Raw genomic sequence first — 14,203 nt, forward strand, 5'->3', positions numbered from 1 at the left:
GGGGACAGATTACTTGGTATTCCTACCTGCACACCTCCTAACTGGACCAGCTCCGTCGTTTTGTAACAAATTTGTCAAGACCTTTGCTTATTGGGTAGGCCAACGACCAGCTGCTTGAGTAAACTAGTCCCCAATACTGCTCGTTATAATTTACAAATACTGTTGCCAAACTGTGATATGGGTTACTATAGTTGGAAAAGACATCAGCTAAAGTCCGTTTGGGATATTTATGTGCAGAAAATGCGTAAGAATTAAGTTCAAAGGAGTGATGTCACCGCTTAGAAGCATAGCGAGGGTACACTAGAGGTACTGAGGAGGAAGTATGGAGCGGGGCGGTCAAGTTTTAATATTAGGTAGAGGTAGGTAAAAGAATGCTCAGTAGTGATAGTGGTAATAACTCTGCTAAAAACGATGCTGGATAACCATGTGCGTTTTTAGGATCTAAGGAGTGACAGCATTCACCACCCTCTCGTTCGTCACATGGCCCGCGTTATCCTCCTCCTCCGGAATTGGGCCTAGTTCATGCCCTTGATGACCCATCACCTCGTCCATCCTCTCCCTGACCTTGTTCCAAGCTTCATCACCCTCCCACATAAACGCCAGCTCCTCGAGGGTGCGGTCCTTGGTCTCGGGAAAGAAAAAGTATACGGTCAGTGCTTCGACAGCAATCCAGACACAGTACACTATGTAATACTTCCACCCGATGTTGAAGACGGCAATGGGGTTCACGTAGGTGTTGACAAATAGGGCGATACGTCCGGTCAATTGCTGCACAGCAATGCCTTGGGAGCGTTGGTGGTAGGGGAAGAGTTCGGAGAGGTAGGTATATGTAAGAGAGCCCCAGCCTAAAGTGTAGAAACTGTATCCCCTGTATAAAACATAAGGTTAGCTTTTGAATTGGACATCAAGACACACTAGAGCGAGAAGAGAACGGATAATGCTGTGGGAAAACACAGGAACTTACGGGGTATACAGGAACATAAACACCAATACCGGAATGACGGCTTTGGGCGACCCTGTTTGTGCCTTGGAATTGGCAATGGTCCACACTATGTACACCAATCCCGTCCCAATGGTGCCCATCAGGAACATTGTCCTGCGAGGATACCTTGGGCTGATGAGGGTGGCCACGCTCGTCCCGGCCACGAGGCCCCAGCAGGTCCAGCCGAAAATGATCATCTGCACAGTTCGGGGGTTATTGATGCCGACAATGTGCATGATTTTGCCCGTGTAGAAGCTGAGGAGGGCGTTGCCGCTCCACTGGGTGAAAAAACCAATGAGAGCAGCCAGGGCAAAGCGCTTTCGCATCGGAGCGTCGCGGAACATGTCACCCCAGACAAAGGTGTTCTTGGTCCTCTTCCTTTCTTCCGCCAAGGTACTACTACCATTTGAAAAGAGAATTTGTCCTCCGTTCAAAGCGATATGGGATGATGGTAAGGGTTTGTGACGCCACAGAAGACTCTGATGGCTATCCTCTAATGCCTTTCGTCGTCTCCTTCATGGCCTTTAAGACTGCTATGCTAGTCTTGTGGACGCTCACCGTGGTAAGTGTATTGTGGGGTAGCACATCGTAGAGCTCCTTGTATGTATGAAGACTGGACATCTCGGGGGCTTCCAAAACGCTTTTCGATGGCTTTGAACTTGAATTCTCGGCCTCCTAGCAAGGTCTTATCCTCAGGTATCACGGCGACAGACGTCGTAGGACAGCTAGCTGTATCTCGCTGTGTCGTTCCGGGCGTGGACGGGAAGATGTGCAAAAGTCAGAGTTGACTTTGCCCGGAAAAAGAGAGAAAAGAGGACATCGGGGAACTGGCGGGGAGGAGAAGGAAGGACAATATTCTGGGATCCAAGGCTAGGACGCTAGGTAAAAAGCTTGTGAGAGAGCCGGGCAACATGGATACATTTGATAGAGATGTCCTGGGGAACAGGCGTCAGTTGGCCACCGCTGCCATTTTATGTCAAAGTTTGTGGTCTCGAAGTGGAGGGGGGAGAAAAGACTGAGTGCCTCAGGCTATCTGACAGGTTTCCTTCCCTTGAGGTTTCTCTTCCAGCCATGACGGAATGAGCAACCGGCATCCTGCGCCTGTCGGAGGAAAACAAGATTATCTAAGAACAGAAGTACTGGGCAGGATAGCAATGAGCAAGGCTTCTTCCTTTGTCAACTCAACGGGAGATCCGTAATCGCAATCGATCTTTCAGCACGCAATTTCCAGTGGGAAGGAACGAACGCAGTGACAGGACCTTACAACAACGAAGGGGATAGTACGCGCATTAGCCAAGTTGCAGCTTTGCAAGAGCGATGGAGGAGGTAGTACTAGTACCTGTCTCTGGGCACCGCCATCACTGTGGTAGACATCGGCCGTCATAAACTCTTGAAATCACAACGGACCCATCCGGAACGGCATTCACATAGTGGGGAGCGGCTCCCGTGTCGGCAGTGGTAGATATCAGATAAGTAGGTGAAATTCAGGCGCACTGGCCGATAATACGGTTGATCGTTCGTGTCGTTTAGGTCTGATCACTGGGTGAGACTCTCTCTGCGCACATCACATACACCGACGTTGCCGTACATTTACGGAGCTCGTCGGCCTGATACCGTCAGGTCAGAAAGGACACATCGACGGAACGGCAGCACGGAGTGTATCGTGTTGGTATAGTCCAGTTAGGTAGGTACTTTAGCGCAAGGACGACTCGTCGTCCAACAGTGACGGGTGACGAGTGCGGTACGGGAACCGTCGCAACGCCGTATAACCTGGACCAATAGTCGATTGTGTGTTTCGGCTGTCGTCTTGTGAGCACTGACACGTCCGGGTCGATTGACGGTTTCCACTTCGCCGTCGGCGTCCGTCTATGATAGTATCGGGCCCGAACACACGTTTTTCACGCCGAGAAAATGATGACCGGACCGCAATCGGCATACGCAGACTCAGACGGCGTGCCAAGAAACGCGACAGTGGGTTCATAATGACGGTGCCGACAAATGCAGAAAAGTGGAGATTTTCCAAGGCGGTCCCCGTCGGTCGGACGCTCCGTCCAATTTCAATTGGACCCGGGATATCCGGCTTACGGCGGGGCGGAGCGACAACGAAGACGGGGGAAGAAGTTGAAAGTCGGAAAATCCAATGTCAGGACCTACGTAAGGAGGGAGGGAGGGAGAGTCCGATAGCCCCTGAGATGGCCCGATGCCTACTTTGGTGGAACACACCAACGGATGTCTCAAACACCGGCGGCGGTTCGCATGCCGCCTCGTTACATGGACTTTGTATCGGGCTGATGAAATCATGAGATGGATGATGGAAAAGGTCGGTTTCGTTGTCATTCAGCCTGAAGAGCTTCTGCGCATCATACCTACTGGAGTAGCCATACTTGGCGTGTTTCCGTTGTGTGTTTTCCGGGAGGAAGATCGATGGGAATCTCGGACATGACCGCCCCGCGCCCGTGCGCATCTCCAACATGAATTGCGGAGTATAATAGAAAATACGCCGGTGACGGAAGCTTCAGTATGCGGGCGAGCGGCACGGAGAAAGGCTAATATGGAATGGAATGGACACCTCGAACATGCCGAAATTGTTCTAGCCAGCATCACTTTCTTGACGCCATGCAATGTTCGGGCTGAGGGATCCCACAAGAAACGATGATGTGTTTCGAACGATACGCACCGTCGTGAAAATGATGATTTTTCTCGTGTTCCATGTTCGTTGTTGGAATTGTACGTGGCCCGCGAGCCCGCTCACCGTGGGCGGGGCGGGTCCGAATGGAGCCACTCTTTTTCTAGGGGAAAAGGTCCGAGCCCGACGGGGGACTGACCAAAGCTCTGGCTGTCACCGACTATGTCACCGACCGACGCCTTCCGATCTTCGAACCCGGAATTGCCCTTCTTTTGCATTTGGGGATCACGATAATGACGGAAGATGTCATGTCGCAGGACACCCGCATCATCCGACACCACACAACACTGAAACACAAACTTGAAATGACGGATGATTGATGAGAGATGCAGTGAGCTGGGATGCGACACGGGGCTCGCTCGAAATTGGGATTTGGGAGTCTCCGAGCTTGGCTTGGAGGGGAGCTTGGGCCTCTTGGATCCGGAGAAATGTGGGGCCATACGGACTCCGAGTAGGTTACGATCTACCAGTGGCAGCCGGCTGGCAAAACTGAGGTTAGTAGGCGGATAGCAGTCTTGGCAACTGAACTCTTGTCGCGCGGACAAGAAGTGGAGAACACGACGGGTCACGGGTCACGGGTCGACGTGCTGCCTCCGATTGGAATCTCACACTCATCAAATGTCCTGTCCCGCTCCCCGTTCGTTCGCTCGCTCACCTCACTTGGCGGGGAGTGTCAAGTTTCGGAAGTTCCAAACGCAGGTCCCGTCCCGTGTTGGTAGGGCCCACACTCCCTGTTCCCTGCAGGTCCATGTTCCGTGTTGTTCTCCAAGGAAGATGGGCGAGTCCAGCTCGTGCCGACTTGTAGGATGACAGAAGAAAAAGGGGGGCCACGGGGCCCCGAATTGATTGCTTGGAGAGGTAGGTATGGAGAAGGCGACCACTCAGCGTCCTTAACAGAGCGCAAAGAACACACCGTAGAGGTAGTATGCGACCATGTAATCCGCCTTCTTCTTCGGTGGTGGAAAGAAAGAAAAAAGCACCGGGGCGGCGCAGGCGCAGCCATAGCTTCAACACGAGCCGTTGCCTGGTTCAGCCATGGTTGAAACCGCAAAGGGGCTTGCAACTTGATGCGATGCGCTTTCTGGGGAAACAAAAGGTGTCTCGATTGGAGAGAAGCCAGAGGAGTAAAGAGACGGACAGGCGGAGAACGGTGACAGCAGTATCGGAACGAAACAGGAGTCGCGCCAGCTCCGGTTGGGCACCAAACACGCAAATGTCCTAAAATTGGACTGGAAATTAAGCACCACCGTGAGAACGGACGAGCCGGCGTGAGTGAGGGGAAGAAGGGGGCATTGGGGATTGGAGGGAGTGGAAGGGAAGGGGGACGGACGGCGGGGTCAGTGCGCGTGTCTGACCAGTCCTCCCGAATGCAACGCCGGAAGCCAAGAGAAAAGGGGCCGGGGTGGGTTCTTCGTTCTCTCTTTACAGTATGTACACTACCTTGATCGAGATCCAGTCGTGTCATTCCATCCATCCATCCATCCAGCTTCCAGGCTCGGGCAAGTCTCTAATAGTAGGCAGATTGCCCGGGGCGTCAGTCACAGGCTCACAGCCGGCATCCTGCCCTGCCTGGCGCCGTGTCCTAGCTTGCATCATCATCAGGCTGTGGCTGTTTCGTCGAAAGCAACAAGGCGAAGATCTCAGTCATCATTTGGCGAGGACGAGGTACCGTAAAGGCGTTGAAAACATGGCAATTTCACAAGAATGCAATGACAAGCCACACAAGTTCGTTGTGTAATTCAGGGCACCTTCACTTTGGACCTCTCGATCGCCAGACCCCCTGAAATCCCGTTGCGTCCGGTGTGTGTGTGTGTGTGTTCGTTTTGTACTTCCACGCGACCGGTAAATGTAACCGACCTCCGACGGAGAAGGGAGAGGACTGAAGCGCTGATGAGCTGACTGTGGGCTGGCTGGCTGGGCTGGCCGGGCTGACACTGAGAGCTGTGCCATGTTTTTATTGACTTGCGCGTATAAAGAAGCTGTCTTGATACAAAACTTGCAGCTTCATGATTCCAATCCTTCTTTTGCATTTGCTCTCCAGATCTTCTCCAAAAAGAAGAAGAAGCAAACGTCATGGTTCGGAATGATTAAGTGGAGCGTGCCCGAGATTGGAAGCCGGGTTCTTGACCGTCGACCCCTTGTCCAAACAAATGAGCGGGACAGAGTGGAAGCCCGGGCGGGCTGTGGGCAAGGGAAGGAAGCGGCCGACGACCGCAGCTAAATTGCAAGTGCACCACCACCACCGTAAACATTTCAGTCACAAGCTGGTATTCGGACTGGAATTGGAAGGATGATGTCTCGGTCGCGGGGCCGGGTGCATCAGGTCAGTCAGACTGGGGGAACCTGTCCATCCGACCTCACCATGCCCGTCTGCTACTTAGCAATCACCACCATTTATTTAGGTATTTGTTCAGTGTAGTATTCAGCTCCATTCACGCGGCGGGATTCAGCCCCAAGAAGCTGCACTCGTTAGTGGCTGCAACCACCATAATGAATCCCGTGTCTCCCGGAACCTGCCCACCGTGTTGAATGTCCGCGCGGCTTGTGCATCCTTTAGTTGGTTTCCATCTTGTCCCATCATGCCTGGATGTGCTTCATGGATAACATTTGATTATTTGCGCATGTCCATACTATATAACAACGAGTCTCTCTGGTGATGATTAGGGCAGTAAGCTACCCGCCTTTACTTAAAGAGGGGCCTAGTGCGAGATCAAATGCTAGGTGCCTCCCGGCCCGGACCCCAATTGTCTCCGGCCGCTGCGCGACAGGCAAGAAACCCGCCCCAGCACCAAAGCGGCTTTTGGTCCCAGGGCAGTCCAGCAGCGATGTGACAATGAGGCGACTGGAGCAGACCTCGAACGCATACCAAGGTCACGGTGACGCCGGTCGGGACCTCAGCTTGGCTGGCCCACAAACAAAAGTCACTTTTCCCCCCAAACCGGCTGGCGGGTGACTTCCGAAAGCGAAGGGGTCAAGGCCCCGCTTTAATTGACGAGCCCCGGCACCAGCAGCCGATCCGTCCGTTCCCATTGTGGCTCGCAGGCGGCAGACGGGTCGCCAGACGGTGCCCGCTTGGAGACAGAGCTGCCGCCGAAGAGGCTCGACTGCTCCCTTTTCACCCCCTCCACCCCCCGTGCTTCCTGCCGCGCGCCCGCCCACAAAGAGGCACCATCCCTCTCTCTTCCATTCTCCCGTCTTCTTTCTCCGTCCCCTTCCCTCCCTTTTCCTGTCCCGTGTTTCTCGCCTCCCGATCTCTCTCTCTCTCTCTCTCTCTCTCTCTCTCTCCGCGGAACACTTTTGTCCACCGCGTCAACCAGCCCGGCGCCGTGATCCATCCATCATCGTCAATCAGTTCAACGTCTCTCTCCGACTGCTCTGCTCCCGTCTTTTTCTCGACCCGCAAAATCCATTCGTCGCTGGATTTCCAGCACGACTTTAGTCCTCGGCGCGACCTCCGGCCTTTTTCGCTTCCAGCTCCGGTTGAGTCGGCCATTATTCGGCACCCCGTCCTTCGCGCCTTCACTTTCATCTTCTTCAACTTCTCCTTTTTTTTTTTTTCACAAAGCACCATCAACGACACCAACAACAACAGCGTCATTGTCATCGTCGTCGCAATTTTCAACACCATACATAAACATACAATTATTATTGTCGTCATTGTGCGCATCGTGATTCAAGTCGATTTCCCACCAGCCAAACAAGCATTAATAACAGCAACACCCACCCTCCGATCTATCCCGAGCAAACACTCTCTTTACTACATACAGCCCCGTCTGGTCACCGAAGGGAAATGTCGTCGGTTGTGAGGTCCACGGCCCTCCGCGCTGGAGGAGCCTGTGTTCGGTGTCGCAAGGGCAAGACCAAGTGTGTGTACGAGAACGGCCGAGCACCCTGCAAGAACTGCGCCAAGGGGATGCACGAATGCTATCTTCCCTCGGAGAGCATGGCTCACGCCCACGGAGGAGTAGCACCGAGCAATCGCCAACAACGACCACGCGAAAGCCTCCCCAATGAACGCATCGTGCCCACGTCTGCTGGCGACCGCGGAGGACCGCCGTCCGTCGGTGCGTCGCGTCACGTCTCTACTACCAACGAAAAGTACGTGCTTTCCTAGTCCTTTTCTTTTATTGTTGTCGTCGGTGTTGTCCTTTTCTCCTTCGACTATTCGGTTTACTACGTACTACACTACTTACCTACACCATCAAAGTCATGATGGCAATTCAAGTGGTTTTGTCTTTTGTCTTATCCAACTTCCCTTTGCGCGCTTTTCCACTTGGCTTGGTTTCCCCAATTCATCTTCGTCGCCCGGTTTTTTTTTCTTCTGTTCCCACTGTTTGCCAGTCAAGGGAGGTGCTGGACACCTACCTACCTCTCCCGTCCGGCTCGGCTCCCCCTTTGGTGGCCCCGACAAGTTCCCGTCAGTGGACGCAAGCGCCGGAATCAGCGATGCGCGCATTCCGCTATCCGCCCGCCTCCTTCTCGCCAACTGCCCACTCCCAGGCAGTCATCACTGGGCGCACGGCCACCGCCGAGGTGGGCACATGCTGCTGCTGCTGCTGCTGCTGCTCCACGGCGGGGTGGTTGCCTTGGACGCTCCTGCCCGCCTGCCCGCCCGTCCACACCGGAGGCAGAGTGCATTTTCTAGCGCTGCCTCTTCGGAGCAACAAGGATGCACCGTCCCCCGACCCCCCATTTTTTTTTCCTCCGCCGCCCGGCTTCCCATTCTCGAACCGTCTTTGTACCCCATTCCTTCCCATTGCTCGCCTTGCTCCGTGCGCACCTCTCGGCCGTCATTCCGATCTCCTGCCCTTTTCCTTCCCTTTTCCTACCCCCCCTCATTTCCCGGCAGCCCCGTGCACCCCCCCTCGCGACACCTCTCCTGCAAACGGAGCCAACGGAGGGTTTTTTTGGTGAGAGGGCTTGGTCACCATTACACATTTTCGCCCAGTTTTAGCACCCCCGCCCCCCCCCGCCGCCGCGTCAGTGCGCGCAGAGGGGCTGCTTTCGGGTTGCCGGCCCTTCCACTTTCCGGCACCGGCATCATTGCCTTGCTCCACATTTGCCCGCCCCGAGGCCCCGATACGATAAGATAAGCATCCATCGTCAACACAGTCAACACCAACAGGAAACATCGCGGGTTGTTCCTTCCCTTGGGTGTTTGCAACTCCTACCGCCTGTCCTTTGCCCTGCAGGCCACAAACATTTCACTCAATTTGTTCTGCAACACCTTTGTCAGGGTCTGACCACCACCACACCTTTCGTTCATTGACATGGCAAAACTACATGTCTGACAAGCATCTCCATCTGCCACTCATCTATGCCATCTTTCATATTACTACTATATTTCCCGGTGTCCATTTTACATTACACTTGACCGAAACATGACTAACAAATGTACCTTTTCCAGACTCACCCCCGAACTCCTCCAAGAATGCGAGCGCGTCATCAACAAGACCCTCCCAGCATGTGTCGCCTTCCACAAGCCCTCCTGCCTACAGCAGCTCAAGAATGCGTCGATGGAATGGACCTTGGTTAATGCCCTCCTAACCACAGCCGCTCGCCATTCCCCGGCCATGATTCGAAGATATGGAGGACAACTCGGCGGCGCAGGCGCTGCTGAGCACTTTGCCCAGAAGGCCGGTCAACTGGTGATGCAGTCCTTGGCCTCCCCCAGCCTCGCCGATATCCAGGCCCTTTGCCTTCTCGTCATCCACGAATGGGGTTGCAGAGAGGCTGTTCGTGCCTACATTTATCTCGGCCAAGCTGCTCGTATGATCCAGATGTACAGGATTGTCTCCGCCCAGCAGCGAAACTCCGACCCCGACCAGTTTTTGCAGGACGAAAGCTTCCGCCGTACTCTGTGGCTCATCTACATTCTCGACTGCTTCCTTACCAGCAGCCCCGGCCGTCGCCCCGCTCTTTCGACTCACGATGTTGTCGATGTTGCTTTGCCGTGCGCGGATATGAACTTTAACTTTGGCAGCCCTGTTGTTGTTAGAACCATCAGCGGCGCCGCGCCGTCCCACGCGGAGCCCGGTGCTGCTCTCTCGGAGGTTGGCGAGTTTGGTCACATTGTTCTGGCCACTCAAGCTTGGCGAAACGTTGTCGAGATGATGACGACCACCACCCTCGAAACGTTCGACGACTCACGGTGCCTTGGACTGGAGGCCGACATCGATACCCTCCGCCAGTCGCTTCCTCCCCACTTTGCCGATAAGCCCGGCCAGATCAACCTTCACATTACCATGGGCAGTGGCTATACTTACGCCATGATTCACTGTCTCCTCAACTGCGGCACCATCTTTGTCAACCGACGCCGCATCCTACAGGTGGTAACAGACGAGAACTTTACCATCGATGCCTGGCGCATGGCTTCTCACACGCACATGCAAACCGTTGACCGCATCTTTGCCGCTTCCCATAGCATCATCCACTCTCTTCTCGCCCTTGAGCACGGAGCTGACAAGGACATAATGGTGTGCTTCCCGATTTTCATGCTCTTTTCAGCCTTTACCGCCGGCTCAACCGTAGCATACCTTACCCTCAAGGGCCTCGCTCCGTCTACCGTGACCGAATCCGCCAGCAGCATCGTTCGAGACAGCTTGCGCCTCTGCCAGGATGGATCCGAGTCGTGGCCCCTGGTTACGCCCTGGGCTCGTCATCTTACAGTTATGTCCAAGGTCTTGCGCGATATGAAGGTACTGGGCCGTGACCGTGAAGCGCGCGAAGACAGCCGCGCCACGATGCACGCTACTTCCCCTCACATTAAGGATGACATCGCCACGCCTCCCGACAACACCAACCCTGAAGCCATGGAGTTCGATACCGTCCAGCCCAATAGCACCGCTCCTGGGTCGCAGCCACCCAATGCTGCTTCACCCGGGCTTCCCACTCCGACCATCGAGGGAGCAGGTGGTAGCGAAGTTGGCGAAACCCCGCTCGTTAGACGTCCCGGCATCACCACTATTAACGGTGGATCGGTCGGCGCGGTGGATACCAGGGTTGCAACGACTAGCCCGCCGCCGCACACGACACCGGTGCTGCAGCATCAGCAGATGAAGGTGGACTCGCCTAGCGCGCAATCATCGGTGTCGAACCAGGGAGTGGCCAACGCCCAGGGAGCGAGTGTTCCTCCTGGAGGCGCGGATGCTGTGGACATGACGGCTAATGAACTATGCCAGGCATTCGAGAGGCAGTTGTTGGAGTTGGATGATTTGGCTGCCTTTATGGGTGGTGGTGTTTGAAGCCGTCACTCGAGGTTGATCTTTGCGGGATTTGTATGATACGATGAGGTAATGGACTTACCTGTGTCATTATGAGGATGATTTGAGTGATGCTAGTCGATGGCATTCTCTGGGTACTTGGCTTCTCTGCCTCTGTTTCTTTTGTCTTTCTTCTTCTACCTGTTCAGGATCAGAACTGTTGTAGGGCGGATTGGCGGCATTGTCTGCAACGGACGGAACGATTGCGTTGTGTGGTTTCGGTCAGTCAGTGACATGACCCAGTAAATTCGGGTGGTATAGGCTTGGTTTGGTTTGGTATGGTTGGTCGGTTGGTGTTACCGGAGTTTTGATGACGCTTTTGTCGTCACTGTTGATCATCACGGGAGAATGCTCTTTTGGCCTTTGGGTTGTTTTGCTCGCTTGTCGTTCCAAGTTTGTATCTGATTCTGCCTAGTTATTATTTTTGCGAAGATAGGACTTGTATGTCCACTTGTTTCGTTTATTAGCGATTGCCATATTCATGAAAGGATAAAGAAGACTGTTTACGCTGCTTGGTTGTTTGGTTCCCTCTCTCTGTGATTATTGCGTGGTCGATTGATCCGATGCCGTCGTGTTTGGAAAACGTTGTCCACAGTCAGAAATGTATGGACAACGCTCGCCGTGACCGGATATATTGAGCCGACCGATACCTTGCATGCATGGAAGTCATGCTCTCTCTCGGACAACTACCGGATATAATGGATTGACATGATTGCTGCGAGAACGAACGAACGAACGATCAGCGGTTTTTGGCGCCGGGTACCTTTCTCCATGACTGCGAACCTCCACGTGCAGATAAGACAAAGACAGACAATGGGCACGATGCTACACGTGTACACGCACGTACACACGTACGCACGCACGCACGCCGGCATCCGAATTGCCGGGTCCACTCACATTTTGTGACCAGATTTATTACACTAGTGTAGTGAACCACTACACTACAACAACTCGGCTGGCTGCTGGGGATAGAACTTGAGCAATGGTTGTTTGTTTCCGGGTGGCAAAAGAAACCTTAATTTTTGGTACGTATGAGAATTGAGAGATGGCTGGTTTGTCGCAGTTAGCCGGCTCCTTGCTTTTTGTGTAGTGTAGAGCTACTGTTATGAGCTAACAAGTTACCTAGGCCTGTCTGCCTGCGCTGTAACATAATGATGATGGTGGTGGTGGTGGTGGTGACGGTGACGGTGTGGTGGTGGCTTACTAACCTCATCCCCCCCCATGGCGCTCACTCAACATTGGTTCCTACCTACCTACCTACATACATACGGTTCGTCGTTTTTATATACTCTTGGTACGGTACCGAAAGGGGTGCAAAACCTGAGGTGATGAGATGAGTAAGTCCGTTCCTTGGCATGTATCGATTTTTCTTTTTTTTTTTTTTTTTTGTTGAAGCTCCAGTTTTTGGTTCATGATTCATGATTCATGAATGAATCGTCAACACACACACACACACACACACACACACACGGGGCACAAGATAAGGAACGGATCCTGTCAGTCAGGTAGGTATGTAAGGTAAGAACACATCCGAGGCAAGGTTGTATGTAACCTCAAGGCAGACAAAGACAAGACCCCGCCGGGATCTCGGCTTTCGGTACTTGTAGCGGTATACATACCTAGTGCATGGGCAGTCTAGTTTAGTGTAAATGGTGGGGTCTAACCCCAGATGTTTGTTTCGTTTTGTTTCGTTTTGTGTGTGGCAAGAAGCTGAGGAAATCACGAAGGCTGGTGCGGGCCCGCGCTGGATACGTACGTACCTACGTAAGCTTCTGCCGGGGGGAGAAAAAAAAGGTTAAATGTTGTGAACTCCGCCGTTTAGTGTGACTAGTAACAAAAAGACAGGCTGCTACAAAAGGCGTGACGGTTATGACGGCAAGAAATCCTAGTTTTCTGTGGGGTGGAAGTATCACGCTAACTCCCGTCTGTTTTATCCCCGGCAGAGAAGTGTAGATAAGGTATAAGCGACGCCGGGCCGAGACCGAGGTGGTGGCGGCGGGCGGAGAACCTGGATTTTTTTTTTTTTTTTATGAATTTTTTTAAACTACACTACACTCTCGGAGATCAGATCCCGCCCGGGACGTGTGGGGGAATTTCCACAATTTAGTGTTTGACTCGCACACTTAACTTGTACGTGCCTTGTTACTGTTTCTATATACAAAGAGAAATCCAACGATTGGAATACTTTTTTTTTTTTTTTGTTGAGGCCAAGATTCGCATCTTAAGCTTTCGCCGACACAAGCCGATGTTCATTTTTGTGTCGTCTGCAGTAATAAGAACATTGTCGCGAGAGACGATGTTGGCTGCTGTATCGAGTGTTGCTGTTGTGAGTGTGACATTTGAGAATTGGAGGTTGGAACAGCCTGCTGAAGACTTTCCATTTTGGAGAAGTTGAGCGTGACGGTGACATCAGAGCCATCTGCAGCCGCTTCGCTGCGTGGCTGGCACCTGAAGCGGTGCTCACAGTTACACCACCACCACAAGATTTGTAATTCGGCTTCAAAGACGCCTTTGGGTGATAATTTATCCAGGGCAGGGCAGCCCCCTTGGTTGTTCTGACGCCTACCATACTATCCCAAAGAGGGCAGGCGTGCAGATTCGTGCGTGGACGCCGTGTACGATGGAACGAGATCTCACACCAGCCGCGCTAACAAATAACAAAAGGCTAAAAAGCAAAGCCGATGACACGGCGGCTGACCGGCACCGGCGCGCCCCCCCTCCCCTCTCTCTGCAGGTCTCAACGGGAAAAAGGAATCTCGAACTCGCGTCCTGAACCATTCGTTCGGCATGATCGACTGGCCGTGAGTGGTCAGAATGTCTTTTTTGGCTAGCCGCTTGTCATCGGCACTAATGCCGATGCCGGTGCTCGGCTCATGTGTAAGTGAACAGTCACTAACAAACGTTACATGGAGGGATGTGGGGACGGAATGTGGGACACCACCACCACCACCACCACCACCGCCGCCTGCAGTGAGTGAGGGAGAGAGAGGGAGTCGTCTACGCTAAGCTTTTCCAGCTGACAGGGTTCCATGGAAAGTGCAAGTCAGATTGCACTTGACTCAAGTGGTGCTGCAGGTTACACTACATGACTCTACCAAATTGAAGCTAGTGGGAGTCAGTGAGGAGAAGGAAAGAAAGGAAGGAAGGAAAGTGTGTCGATCGCTTGCCTTTTCTGGGCTCTGAGATTACGATGGAACTGAGGAAGAAAAGGCAAGACAGACGGGAATGACAATGGTCAGTGGCCGAGATAGGCAAACAACGAGGACGGGGAGA

At 53.2% G+C, this 14,203-nt stretch overlaps 2 protein-coding genes across 2 annotated transcripts; one reads left to right on the forward strand and one right to left on the reverse strand.

The window, feature by feature from the left end:
• Positions 1 to 441: 441 nt before the first annotated feature.
• On the reverse strand, positions 442 to 1,395 carry NEUTE1DRAFT_39023 (uncharacterized protein; the record flags this gene model as incomplete). Its single annotated transcript, XM_009850473.1, has 2 exons — positions 442 to 859; positions 965 to 1,395. Coding segments are annotated over 2 exons (849 nt in total), but the record flags the coding sequence as incomplete, so codon positions are not given.
• Positions 1,396 to 7,282: 5,887 nt separating this feature from the next.
• On the forward strand, positions 7,283 to 11,441 carry NEUTE1DRAFT_59287 (uncharacterized protein; the record flags this gene model as incomplete). Its single annotated transcript, XM_009850628.1, has 2 exons — positions 7,283 to 7,766; positions 9,076 to 11,441. The coding sequence occupies 2 exons, from the start codon at positions 7,459 to 7,461 to the stop codon at positions 10,910 to 10,912; spliced, it is 2,145 nt and encodes a 714-aa protein (XP_009848930.1).
• Between the last annotated feature and the right edge of the window lie 2,762 nt (positions 11,442 to 14,203).

This window comes from Neurospora tetrasperma (assembly GCF_000213175.1).
Source record: "Neurospora tetrasperma FGSC 2508 unplaced genomic scaffold NEUTE1scaffold_2, whole genome shotgun sequence".
Lineage (NCBI taxonomy): Eukaryota > Fungi > Ascomycota > Sordariomycetes > Sordariales > Sordariaceae > Neurospora > Neurospora tetrasperma.